Source organism: Neltuma alba, unplaced genomic scaffold (assembly GCF_004799145.2).
Source record: "Neltuma alba isolate B1F8T4 unplaced genomic scaffold, ASM479914v2 tig00007991_pilon, whole genome shotgun sequence".
NCBI lineage: Eukaryota > Viridiplantae > Streptophyta > Magnoliopsida > Fabales > Fabaceae > Neltuma > Neltuma alba.
In genome coordinates, this window is record NW_021634921.1 from 87837 (window position 1) to 102676 (window position 14840).

The 14840-nt window shown below is 33.2% G+C and overlaps 1 protein-coding gene and 1 pseudogene across 1 annotated transcript; both read left to right on the plus strand.

The window, feature by feature from the left end:
- Nucleotides 1–2426: 2426 nt before the first annotated feature.
- On the plus strand, nucleotides 2427–4456 carry LOC114753562 (probable acyl-activating enzyme 5, peroxisomal). The gene has a single exon (XM_028942245.1). The coding sequence runs from the start codon at nucleotides 2523–2525 to the stop codon at nucleotides 4167–4169; it is 1647 nt and encodes a 548-aa protein (XP_028798078.1). The 5' UTR covers nucleotides 2427–2522; the 3' UTR covers nucleotides 4170–4456.
- Nucleotides 4457–12377: 7921 nt separating this feature from the next.
- On the plus strand, nucleotides 12378–14378 carry LOC114753567 (40S ribosomal protein S5-like; annotated as a pseudogene).
- The last annotated feature ends 462 nt before the right edge of the window (nucleotides 14379–14840 follow it).

Consider the following 14840-nt stretch of genomic DNA (forward strand, 5'->3'; position numbering starts at 1 on the left):
GATGTTTTAGATATTCTTAGATGTTAATAGATATTTAGATATGTGATATTTTGTATTTGAGATTTTATTTTATTTATATTTATGTCTTTTATTAATATTTTTACTGGTTTTTTTTAATTTTTTGATAAAGAATGTAAGAAATAATAAAAATAGTTTTTTTTTTAAGCGGGCTAAAAGCCCACATGTCAACCCTGAGTCCATTAACTTAAGGGCTAAACCTAGCAAATTAGAGCCCATTAAGCCCGTTAGCCCTGCAAGCTCGGCTCTGAAGGAATAGGGTCAGCCTGTATTTCCACCTCTAGATGACAAGGACTGAGGACACACAATGCCCTTGCATGGGTCCGTTTATATAATACTCTTCCGACTTAATTAATTAATTTAAATAAATTAAGGATACTTGTTAAATTTATTAATATAATATATTCTTAGGAAATATGGTAAGAAAATCTCTATTTGAAAACTTAATTGCTTAAAAAGATCTAAATTTGAGCCCATACAACTATAATCTATGAGTCCAACTTTTTTTTTTTTGCTGTGTACAATATATCTTTCATTTGTACAAATGACTTTTGTATTGATAATTATTGTATAGTGTTAATGACTTGTTGCACACAGTAGAAGAAAGGTTACACTCACAGATTTTAATTGCACTTGGAAGTGTTTAGATGGAAACCAAACCATGATTTTAAAAGTAATTTTATGATATATGAAGTAAATATATAGAGAAGTTTATCTTGATTTGTAAAAGAAAAACTTTATAAAGGCACTTTTAGGATGTTCCAGACACCCCCTTATTCAAATTTATGCCTTTTTAGTCAATTAAGTTTTTAAAGAGGGACTTTTAACCAAATTTCCTTATATTCTTCCTAAAGCACTCTAAGGGTTTGTCTGATATGAGGGAAATAGAGAAGAGGCTAGGAAGAAAAATTTTGATGAGCTTGGCATAAAAAAATTGAATAAGTAGGATTAATTAATTTTTATTACTCTTTTATTTTATATTTTGTTAACCCTATTTTGTTAATTTTTTAAATCGAACTCGTGAAAATTTTTCTTTCCCTCTGGTTCCCTTCATTTTCCTCTTATCAAACATAGCGTAAGCATTTTTTTTTTTTAATTTCCTTACTCCCCCTCTTTCTTACTTAATTATTCTTTAAAAAATATGAATAAAATTAATTTAAAAAATAATAATAAATGTGCGAAATAAACGTTCTATATAATATCAATAACAACTCAACTCTCTGATTAAGTAGTATAATTAAGCAGAGGACGAGTGTATTGGCGAAAATCATCAACAATATCCTCGGTCTTCGCTATTATCATATATTATTTTTATATATACAAAAGAGGGTAAGATACAAATGGTAGTTGTTTCTTATTAAAAAGGATTGAGAGAATAATATATATTAAATATGAATAAAATAAAAAATTTGTTAAATTTTAAGACAAAATTAATAAAATTTAAAGTTTTTGTTGATTTATGTAAAAATTAATAGAAATGACTTATAAATAAGACTATATGAGTATACTTAATACTAAATTCAACTCTCAAATTAGTTGCTATTTTAGATATCATAGAAAAAACTATCTTTTATTTTAAATATAAGATCTACTTTGATATACTAGAAAAAAATCTTATCAAATATTTTCATATAAACTGAAATAAAATTTTTTCATATTAAAATTATTTTTAAAATTTTAATCTAAACACCCCTTAATTAAATTTTTATGAGAAAAACGGAAGGACGAGGACATTTTAGCATTTCTCCTTTTTCGGTTTCTGGCGACGACAAGGACTGAGAACACACAGAGCCCTTGAATGGCTTCGTTATAACACTGTTTTGATTTATAACTTAATTAATTAATTTAAATAAATTAAAAGTATTAATTTAATTAGTTAATATGTTTTTTTTAAATATTATAAGTATTATTTTAATTCATTTCCTTTCTCTCTTTCCTACTTAATTATCTTTGAGAAAATATTAATTTAAAAAAAATAATAAATATATGAAATAAATCTTATAAATAAAACTAATATTAACTTTTCATCAAGAGTTTTTTTTCGAGCTTCTTCCTTTCTCCTTTCCTCTTCCTTATCAACAATATCCTCGGTCTTCGTTATTATCTTATTATCATTATTCAATTATTGAGTCAATTTTAGCCGGGCGTCTAGTTTCCTCTTAAAATATTTTTTTTAAAAAAATTTATGTAAGTTTTTTTTTCCATATACTTACCGTGAAATCCACACACCCTCGATATTAATTCTCATGATTTTTATACTTTCTTCTTAGTATAAAAATTTGTTTGACTTTCATTTTAATCGTAAATATAAAACATCAATCTATTTTATCTCTTATATTTATTTATTTTTTAAATAGTCTTAGTTCTAATCCGTACTTATAAATTAAAACACCAGCCACGTCAGACGTCACCCCCACCTTCATCCCTCTTTTTATACTGCCCGAGCTCGCCTGTGTTAGTGGGAGAGCAAGTTCTTCTTCTTCCATCGTCTTCCTCCTTTAGCTATGGAAGATCTTAGGCCAAGTACTGCGAATTCTCCCCCTCTCACTCCTTTGGGTTTTCTCGATAGAGCTTCCACTGTCTATGGTGACTGTACTTCTATTATTTATAACCACACCACTTTCACTTGGTCCCAAACCCACCGCCGGTGTCTCCAATTAGCTTCCTCTCTTTCCTCCACCGGAATCCGTCGAGGTCATGTCGTCTCCGTCGTCGCCCCCAACATCCCTGCTATGTATGAACTCCATTTCGCAGTTCCCTTCACCGGCGCCGTCCTCAACAACATCAATGCCCGCTTGGACGCTCGCACCATCTCCGTCATCCTCCGCCATGGTGAATCCAAACTTGTGTTCGTTGATTGCGTCTCACGCGCTCTGGTTCTTGAGGCCATCTCCTTGTTGCCTCGGGAGATTCAACGGCCTACTCTTATCCTCATCACTGACGACTCAGTGGGACCCACATCATTGGAGGGATTCTTCGACACCTACGAGGGGTTGCTGGCGAAGGGCAACCCAAATTTCCAGTGGATCCAACCTGAAAGTGAGTGGGATCCGATGATCTTGAATTACACGTCCGGTACAACTTCGGCTCCGAAGGGGGTGGTTCATTGCCACCGAGGGACGTTCGTCATCACGGTCGATTCTCTGATTGACTGGGCCGTTCCCAAACAACCGGTCTACCTGTGGACACTGAATATGTTCCACGCTAATGGGTGGAGCTTCCCGTGGGGGATGGCAGCCGTCGGAGGAACCAATATCTGCGTCCGAAAATTCGATGCCGCTACCGTGTTTAAGCTGATCGAACGCCACGGCGTCACACACATGTGCGGCGCACCGGTGGTGCTCAACATGCTAACAAACTCCCCAACAAACAAACCTCTAAGAAGCCCAGTTCAAGTCCTCACGGCGGGAGCGCCGCCACCAGCAGCGGTGCTGCTTAGAACGGAAGCGTTAGGATTTGTGGTGAGTCACGGGTATGGGTTGACAGAAACCGGCGGGTTGATGGTTTCGTGTGCGTGGAAGCCTGGGTGGAGCAGGCTGCCGGCGACGGAGAGGGCAAGGTTAAAGGCGAGGCAAGGTGTGAGAACAATTGGGTTGGCGGAGATGGACGTGGTGGATCCGGATTCGGGTAAAAGCGTGAAACGAGACGGGTCAACCCTTGGGGAAGTGGTTCTTCGGGGCGGATGCATCATGTTGGGTTACTTGAAAGACCCAGATGCAAACTCCAAATGCCTCAAGAATGGCTGGTTCTACACCGGAGATGTTGGAGTTATGCATGCAGATGGGTACTTAGAGATTAAAGATCGATCCAAGGACGTGATTATAAGTGGGGGTGAGAATCTGAGCAGCGTGGAGGTGGAATCGGTTCTGTACAGCAACCCGGCGGTGAACGAGGCGGCGGTGGTGGCGAGGCCGGACGAGTTCTGGGGAGAGACGCCGTGCGCGTTCGTGAGCCTGAGGGAGGGATTGGAGAAGAAGCCGACGGAGAAGGAGATAATGGAGTATTGCAGAGAGAGGATGCCACGCTTCATGGTGCCCAAGACGGTGGTGTTCAAGGAGGATCTTCCCAAAACATCTACCGGTAAGATTCAAAAGTACGTTCTGAGAAAGGAAGCCAAAGATATGGGAAGCTTGAAGCGCAGCAGATTATGATGATGAGAACAAGATCGTTAACGGGTTGTCTGGCAAGAACTTTAAAAAAGTATTTTTTTAACAAAATAAGTTAAACTTCTTCACATATTATTTCGTATATTATAAAAACACTTAAAATTAAAATTATGATCGGTTTCTAGCTATGCATCCGTGGAGCAACAAAGAAGCCAGCATGGGATTGACTTGAACAGGATAAGATTTGAATATTTGATGTTATATATGGCGAGAAATATAATATAATGGGGAAGGATCCAGTGTGGGTACTATCTATGGCTAAGTTGTTCTTATTCTTATCTAAATTTCTGGCATGGAATAATTTTTTTTTATGCCTTTTGGTTTTTTTATCCCTCTTCGGTGCAAATCCAAGCTAACCCAATTAAGTTCAACTACAACTATATGATATAGAGACGTCTTAATTTTAATTACCAGATTTGTCTTTAAGCTAAGAATACCCAAAATGAGAATTCTGTGATTTTCAGATACAGTACATGGCAGAGCGAATATTTATCATTGTTTGATTTGAAACGTAATAATGCAGGCGTGAAAAGAAAAGTAGTTTAGGATTGTACTGAAACAGAAAATTAATAAAGGAAACGTGTTTGTTCATATGCATTTATAGTCTTGTACTGTTAAGATTTTAGAGATCTTCAGATCTTGAAGGTGCCTTGCGTTTCATAGTGGGAAAATAGCCAAAAAAAAAAGAAGCTGAAATAGAAAAATTACAAATAGAAACCGGTTTATAAGAGTTATTATCAAAATCTATACTAATGTTGTAGGAGTTTTTATTTATAATTTTTTTAAATTTTGACAGTCTTTTTTTGCTATTGTCCCTTTCATAATTTTATGTTGTTCAAATACGATTTAGTTAGGGTGTTTATCACCCCTCCATCTTAAAATTGAGTAGTACAAATATTAACTCTTGTTCTTAATATAGGAGTTAGTTGATTAATTTGAGCATATTAAAAAAAACTAGTTAAATTAGTTATTTGTAATTAGTACGTGTTATTTTTTTTAAAATATCCTTGCTAATAAAGTGTAGTGGCTAGAGATATCATTATTATAAGAACTATTTTGAAAAAAAAAATAAATATGAGAGACAAAATGAATTGAGGTCTTATATTTAGAATGAAATATTATATTAAGGACAAGAGGTAATATAATTTTATATACTTTTCATCAGTTATTTTAATAAGTATATAATTAAAATAAAGATGATTTTTAGCTATCCAAAAATGGTCCCGTAGCATTTCTCTATCTACGGTTTTATTATATTTTTATCATTTGCATGTTAGAGTTCAAATCAAGGAACCAATTCTATTTTCCAATGTTCGTGGGGTGAAGTGGCGTGAAAATAAAATAAAAATAAAAATAAAATAACATTAAATCTATATCATCCAATTTTGATTTGAATGGTTAATTAGTTTAGATGCCTTATGATTGGATTGAAATTCAATCCATCTAAGGCACCAAAAAATAGTTTTTTTTTTTTTTTAACTCAAAGCATCATCAAGTTATTTTAATTTGAATTTGAAACTACTTTCTATTCGGTCATAAGAGTGAAGGTCAAACTCTTTTATATTATCTTTTTATTTAGATTTAAATATAATTTATGTTTAACCAAAAACATTTGTTTTTGTGGGGTTGGAGCATGTGAATAGATCTTACAAGTCTTCAAAAGTATGAGTGATAAAACGGGCGGATTAGCTTAGGAGCAGACAATGGGGGTTTAAAAGACCCTACGTAGCGGGGTTGGCTTTTAGGTCCGCCAACTATTATTTTTATTTTTTAATTTTTAATTTTTTTTATACATATAAGTATTTTTTTAAAATTTTTTTAGATATGATGTAAAATATAATAATATAATGACAATAATTAATAAAATTAAAAAAATATGGGTTAACCCACGAGTTAAAGAACTAACTCGCCACGGATTGTAGGTTTTAACAAGTGTCATTTTTCGTTAGAGTTGGTTTTTAACTAATCATAACATTTCATTTTTAATGGGTTGACAAATTGAACCCGTAAATCCAACTCATATCATGAACTTTATTTAAAAGCAGATTAATGGTGGGATTTCATGGAATCCGGATTAGGCTGCAAGACCGCGTTGTCTTTAAAAAAAGTAAATGGCATCCCATCCCATTACTTTGTGTTTGATTATGGCAATCTCTTGTTTTCCGACTTATCAAAAAAAAAAAAATAGCAATCTCTAATTTTAATTTTTTTATGACAAAAACAAACTAAAATCACGGCCAAGTGATTATCCAACAAAATTTTCCCGATAATTCATTTTTAAAATGCCATGCTAATTTGAGTGAAATTAACCACAAAGAGAGTGTTTGGCAACCTCCAAACTATGATTTTAGAAGCATTTTTTCGTAAAATGAAACAAATTCCTTTACATATTTACTTCGTAAACCGTAAAAATATTTTTGAAATCATGGTTTGGTTTCTATCCAAACACCCCCAAAAATAAATTTGATTTCGTTTTTATGTTTTGTCAGGATTTGATTATAGAGTCAACATTAAAATTTAAATTTACTGAGTGAACATTTTTCGTTAAAAGAAATCAACGATACTAAGATTAAGAAAAATTAAAAATAAATTTTATAAATTGAAGGATTAAAAAGTAAATACCCATGCATACTTTATTAAAAGAAAAAAAAAAAAAAAGATACCCACGCAACTCACGTTGTCTTTCTCATTGGTTAAGTTAAAACTCTTCCATCGACGTCATATGGGTCTGATGTGATAGGACGACAGATGGCAGGCCAGAGATTAAAGAGAGCATCGGCACCACAAGTTAAGAAAATAATTACAGTGGCAGGAAATAATTTGGGAAAAAAAGCCAAACACAATTTTAATAATTTAAATTTAAAATTTTTAAATAAAACAATCATTTTTTCAAAACCTTACTGTTAAGAGGTTATATTTATTTTGGATCATGCATGAAAAATATTTTTCAAAAAATTAAAATTAAAAATTAAAACCTTAACTATTTATATTAAATTTGAATGGTTAGGATTTACCGACCATCATAGTACTCATTAATACAATAATGACCGAAACTGATTGTGTACGATAATAATGTGACCTGTCACTTGCCCTCTTTTAAAAAATTGATTTGTCCTTTTCCACTCAGAAAATCCATTTGTCCACTTAAAGAATTCGACTTAGGGAGTGTTTGGATAGAAACCAAACTATAGTTTCAGAAGTGTTTTTATGGATTACGAAGTAAATATGTAGAGGAGGTTATCTCGTTTTACAAAAAAGTGCTTCTGAAACCACGGTTTTAGAGCATCCAAACAAGCCCTTATTTGCCCCGGTACAAATTAAGTTGTTACGAAAAAAACTCTATCTCTAATAAGGGTATGGCAGAATTTTTTTGGTCGTAAATTTTTGCTACTGATTTTGAATGAAATAATTTTTTATCATAAAATTTTCTTTTGCAAATTCTGGAAGGATGTGTGAGCCAAATGACTTGAGTATTGGTATTGGACTCACTTTATAGAATCCACGTTCGCTGCCCATCATCGAAACGACAGCGTTTGGGGGATGAGTCGTGTACATTTTTCCTTTCTAATGTTTTTGTACTTTTTTTTCACTTTTTTTATTTGGGTTTACTGTTTGAGGATGTAATATGATTTTTTGAATAAACTTGATTCTTTTTATAGATTATACTATAGATACGTCTAAAATTTTAATACATATTTTTTCATTTTTCATCCCAGTGGACTATGTCTGTGAATTAATTATAACAGGTGCTTACCCATTTTCTCTCTCACTTACCTACTCCATGATTAAGGATATATTTAAAAAATAATACATGATATAATTCAATTGAAAAAAATGACAGAAGGACATATCCATACACATGACTTTTTATTATTAGTTTAGCAAAATATTCAACCAAGTGGTAAGAATCCAGCAGGCCTTGCTTTGACTTTGTATAGTGTTTATCCATTAAAAGGAAAATTCGAACGAGCAACGGTCGGCCTTGCTTTGACTTTGTATAGTGTTAATCACGCCGTGAGGTCTAATTAAAATTTTTTAAATATTATTAAATAATCAAAATGTCCCTCTTTAATTTAAAAAATTAATTATTTTATCCCTTTTAAGCGATTCCTCGTCTTTTATGATTTTAAAAAAAGTATACAAATAATTTTACTGTGGTTAAAATTTGTATATATAACTGAAACCATTACAAAAATTTTAATAAGAAAATGTTAAATTAGAAATATAATTAACCTTTAAATTAATATTTTTATTTTCACTTTTTTATCATCTACGTTAGTTTTATTTATTAGCAGTGTTGGATTCAACCCAAAACGTAAATTACAACAATTTAATATTAAATATTTCATTTAAAGACTATTTATATTGTGTTATGAATGTTATATATGGATGTTTATTTACTTTTTTTTTCTTCAACTTCATCAAGTAACTACTATTATTTTTACTATGCATTACTCTTCCACTACTATATCTTTCTACTATCTATTTAATCTTGTAACTCACATCTATGCACATTCATAAAATTGATTATCCATTATTTGTCATTTAAGAATAAATATAACTCATGTGTAAGACCATGCTTATAAATAGGACATGTCATTTTGTGTTGTGGGGCAAGTGAAGGAATACAATAGTTCTCTTATCTATCAAATGCTCGCTTAGACAGTTATACCACATATGTTCTAATTACTTTAATCCATATAGAGATTTATTTAACTTAATTGAGTATTGCTCTTGAGAACTTGAATTGTATGTTTTTGGCAACTTGAACCCTTCAGAGAGTTCCATATAAATGTCATTGCAAGTCAGCCATACAAATATGTTGTAATAACATCCATCAGACGCAAATCAAGTCATTCTTTTACTGCCGACTAATTAAATATCCAAAAGTAGTTATGTCCACTACTTGTAAGTATGTTTTCTTCAAAATCGATATTGGGTCTTTGTGTAAATCCCTAGGCAACAAGCTGTACTTTATATCTTACAATTTTACCATTTTTATTTTGTTTTCGCACAAAAATTCATTTGCCTTTACCTGGTTTTACATCTTCAAGTACATGGATTACAGGTCCAAAAACTTTTCGTTTTTCTAGTGAATTCAATCCTAGCTCAATTATGTCTTTCTATTTTAGCCAATTTTTTCTTAGTTATATTCACTAATAGACTTTGATTCATGATCCCATTATCATTCATCACATCAAGCGCTATATTATATGCGAAAATATCATTAATGTTGACTTCATTTTGGTCCCATCATATTCCATTCATAATATAATTTATTGAAATCTCATTATTTTCGCACATTTTAAGTACCTGAGTTTCTTTTGAAACTAAGACATTAACATTATCTAATGGCTTTTCTTAAATTACTAATTTTTCTTGATTATCTTTAACTTGGCTATCTACATTTTTAGCTCTTTTTCTCTTTTGAAGATTTTTATTTTTGGAACTAATAGACCTACCATGCTTCATACCTGCTTTAGATTCATTTACAATAGCAGGTTGTCTAACAAGGATATCAATTCTGATAGGAGCATTAGCAACTAAAACATGTGATTTGGTTACTTTTTTTTGGGTCAGTAAATACGTTTGGCAATTGATCAGCTAAATTTGTAAATGAATTATCTTTTGAACTTTTAGTTTACATTGTTTTGTATGAGAATCAAGTTGAGATAATAAAGGTTTCTTCCAACTAATCTCTTTTTTCAAATGCTTGTTTTCCCCTCCAAATATTAAAAATTTTGATTCATCAAAATGACAATCAGTGAATTGAGCCCTAAATAAATTTCCTATTGATAGTTCTAGATATTTTATTATAGCGGGAGATTTATATCCAACATATATTCTCTATTCCCATCCTTCTTTAAGGACCCATCTTAGTACGTTGTGGTGGAGTAATAAGAACATATACTGTACATCCATCCGAAAATTCTTAGATGGGAGATATTAAGGGGGTGTTTTTGGATGAGGCAAAACCATGGTTTGCAGAATAGCTTCTGGAGAATAGATTTTGAAAGAATAGATTTTCTGGAAAAGTGATTCTGATAAAGTGAGAGTGTTTGAATAATTATTGTCAGAAGTGCTTTTTGATATGTAGAAATTACTAAAAAGGACATAAGTTTAAATGATAATTACATATAATATATATTTCATAATATATGTTTATTTGAAGTAATAAATTTATTAATAATATATATTTTGACAACATAATAAATATGGCATAAATAATATAAATAATAAGAAATTAGTGTGTGTATATATTAATAAATAAAAATAAATTGTTTTTAAAAAAATGATTTATTTTGCCAAATAATTGTACCCTGAGCTGAATGAGTACCCCCCAGCGTGCTGAATGAGTCCTCCCCCCCCCCCGCGTGCTTGTTCCCTCCGTAGAATTGTCCCTCCGCCTGCTTATTTGAAACCAAGGTTTTGTTGGGCAAAACCTTGGTTTTAAAAAAAATGGGGGTGTTTGGAAAACCAAACCATGGTTTGGCAAAAAAGCCAAACACCCCCTAAGTTCCTAACCAAAGACCAACTGTAAAAGGGAGGATTTGAGATAATTTGTTGGCTTAATACAAATTAATATTGTTACATGCAAAATTGCGTGTCCCTAAGGAAAAATTGAGAGATTCGATCTCATAAGTAATAGTCTTGTAATTATTTGTAATCGTTTAATTAGTGATTCTGCAAATTCATTTTGTGTGTGAATATCAATCCCATGAGACATACAATACTCATTGAAAGCTGGCGAAGTAAATTCACCAGCATTATTTAAACATATTTTTCTGATGGGATAGTAAGAAAATGTGCTCTTAATCTAATTAATTGAGCAAACAACCTTGTGAATACTAGATTACAAAAGGATAATGAGTAAACATGTGACCATTTTGTTGATGCATCAATTAAAACCATGAAATACCTAAATCGTCCAAGTTGTAGGTGTATCTGCCCACAAAAGTAATCAATAGGAAAATAAAACTAATCAATAGTTAAATAAGAGTAGTCATCAAATTTTTAAAAAACAAAAGTAGTAAATTGTGATATTAGAATAGTCAATAACTAAACAAAGTAATCATTAAAATTCTAAAAAAAAATAATTAATAGCTAAAAACAGTGGTAGTCAATACCAAAACAACAGTAGTCATTGAACCTTTAGCAATTGATTGCAAGAGCTTCGATGACATGTTGCCTAAGTTCTGGTGGCCGTTATCGTCGCCACTGCCAGAGCTCTAGTAGCTAGAAACTGGCTAGAAGTGTTGAGGTGGCAATCTTAAAATGAGGGAGGGAGAAGAAGAAGCATATTACGTCATTCATTTTGCTTGCAAAAGAAGGAAGAGGGACGTCTCATTCCTTTCAAACCACTCGAAATAGTTACAACGGATTTTCTTTAAAATTTTAAAATTCACTCGCACATTTAATAGTTTTTAGGATATTTTATTTTTTTCTGACAAAAACTCTTTGTTGCCGGTGCAATTCCCTCCTTCTCAAAGTGACAAGATACATAACAAATGTTGTGGCCCACTTTTTTCTTGTTCTCTCATTGCTTCCCCACTTATAATAGGCTTCGTCTTATCCATTAGGGATGGATCCGAAGACATTTTCCAAAACTCTCAATTGCCAATTAAACAGCACACCCAATTAAAAAAGCAATAACCTTGAGCCCTGTTACGAAAAAAAAAAGTAGAGAATAAATTTCCTCTAATTTTCCTTATCATATTAGGGAAAATGAGACAAATATTCTCTCCCCCTCTCTCTGTTTTTTTTTTAAATAAAAAGATGAGCAAAAACATGCAAGAAGATTACAGAAATATTAGGATGGAATCAAAATCATGATTTTAAAAGAACTTTTACAGTATACGAAGTAAATATGGATAAGTTTATCTTGATTTACGAAAAAAGTCATGGTAACCCAAATTATTGGAGAAAAAAAAAAAAATCGATAATTTTATACAATATAGTATTTATGATTGATATTTTAGGTTTTATTATTTCTGACAATGGAAAGCTTAGGACTTAGTTCAAGTTTGCAAATTTATTTGGGGCCTAAAAGTGTTGCAAAACCAATAATCGTAATCTGGATCTGGTTTCAAGAAGCCCAGCCCCATTAACTTCGAGAGCCCAAATTAACGAAACATAAGGTCACTAGGGTTGCCTTATAGTTTCGATCTCACCAAATTCTCTTCCTGTCTTGCTCTGTGCGTTCTCTGTGTTCCAAGCTCCCGGTAAGCATCAAGATGGCCCGCCGTGGTTGCTCAACCTCCGACTCATGATCTCTCCGAGCCAGTTATTCGACGTCAAGCTCTTCAATCGCTGGACCTTCGACGATGTTCAGGTTTCGATTTTGTGCATTGTCGATCTCGTTTCTCTCATTTTTTTTTTGGGTCTTAAATTGTAGCCTGTGTTTAATGCATAGTAGTTTGTACTTATTCTGGGATGTCTTGGAAGGGACTTTCGTTTTTCCTTCTTCTCTGATGGATATAATGTCTTGAAAGACTGCAGATTTGTTATAGAAGATTTCACTGAACTTTATTGAAGTTGCTAATGCCTTCGCGCATGTTTCGAACTTGAGACGTCCTAACTGTCACTTGCACATCTTTCGCTCTTCAGGAGATTATATTTCTGAAACTCATATATAAGCAAGACTGGCGTTAATAGGGTAGGTTTAACGGTTATGAGTATTAGGTCACTATAAGTGGGGCTGAAATTCTTTAGGGCGACTACTCTACGTAACATCATCTCTGATTGATGTTCTTCTTCGCCTAATTGGATGAGAATTAAAATCAAGCAGGTGAACAACTTGTCCAATCCTGCCCTTTTTGGGAGGAACTTGGAAGGGATATTCTGTTAATTACCAGTATCCGCTGCCTGGGAATTTTATACCTGTGGTCCTTTTGTTGGTTGCTGTTGTTGCTATAAAGAGCTGTCATTCTGTGCTTTTTCTGCATCTCTCTGTTTTGCTATAAAAACCTTCATTCTCTTGATGTAGAAGGACTCGGTAGTTCTTTGAAAATTATTAAAATTAATTATATGTTGTGATTTTAGGTAAACGACATATCCTTGGCTGATTACATTGGCGTGGCTCCTGCCAAGCATGCAACCTATGTGCCTCACACTGCTGGGAGGTATTCAGTCAAGCGTTTCAGGAAAGCACAATGTCCAATAGTTGAGAGGCTTACCAACTCTCTCATGATGCATGGACGAAACAACGGCAAAAAGCTAATGGCAGTGAGGATTGTTAAGCATGCAATGGAAATTATCCACTTGCTAACTGATCAAAATCCCATTCAAGTTATTGTTGATGCTGTGATCAACAGGTATGAAAACAAACGAAAAAAAATGATCTTTTCTTTTTATAACTATGAAACAATATAATTTCTTGCTAATTTATTATTTTTCGTTTGTAACATTCCTTTCAAATGCTTTTGTATGTTATTCTAGTGGACCAAGAGAAGATGCTACTCGTATTGGGTCTGCTGGTGTTGTCAGACGTCAGCTGTGGATATATCTCCTCTGCGACGTGTGAATCAGGCAATTTACCTCCTTACTACAGGAGCTCGTGAGTCTGCATTCAGGAACATTAAGACGATCGCAGAATCTTGGCTGATGAACTTATCAATGCTGCAAAGGGATCATCAAACAGGTATTTGTGGCATCGAATTTTAGCTCTATAGTAGAAAAGAAATTCTTCAAGTTTGTAACTATTCCTTGAAATGTCGTGCCTGTGTAGTCCTCTCACTACTTTTTGTTTCTGATAATTGTTTTATTCAGTTATCATGCTCCTTTCTGCATGTTATGAATATTTCTTTCTATGGATGCTGACTATGACATGAAATTCTTCAGCTATGCCATCAAGAAGAAGGACGAGATCGAGAGAGTTGCTAAGGCCAACCGTTGAGGGATGGAAAGTGGCATGGTATTTAGAGTTCGGTAGTGGCTTTTTTCATTGGCTGTTGCCCATGAGTTCTGTTCCTATTGAACCTAAGTGAAGATATGGTTGCTTATTGTTTATGTTTACGATGTAGTTTGTCATTAGACAGTAGATTTTATCGTCAGAAAGCATAATTTTCAATTTTGAAGTTATGATATCATATGACTGGCTCCTTCATAAAGTTTTGTTGAAGTTGAATTATCGAATCAGAGCTTCCCTAGTGTCCCGGTTAATTTTCGAACCTATGGTGATTAATATTTTTTTCATTATTCGAATTGCATGCAGACTCGGATTCACCTTCTCTGAGTCTGACCATCGTAGACTAGTGTTTCTACAATTTAATTCAACATTAGTGACAGGAATTTCACCAAATGACAGTTACGGCCTAACGCTGCTGTTGGTTAGGGGTTGACCAAAGTGTATCATGTGAGCTAATAAACATTTGATGTGGGGAGGTATCAAAAATCAGGCAAATGGTAGGGTTAAACCTAGGCTTGTGGAGAAGCGGCCGCAGACCACGTTGGTGGCTTCCCCAAACACATTGATTTGACAAATGATCTTATTGAAACATGCCAATGGCAAGCTAGCAACTTGGAATCCAATATCTTTGCTAGATTTAACTTTGATCATAGGCCTTAAACTTTACTGGAATTGTGAATGGATGAAAGTTGATCACGTTTATAGACTCTATTCAAATCGTGGGGCATTTAGTGTTTGCTCTCCAGTTA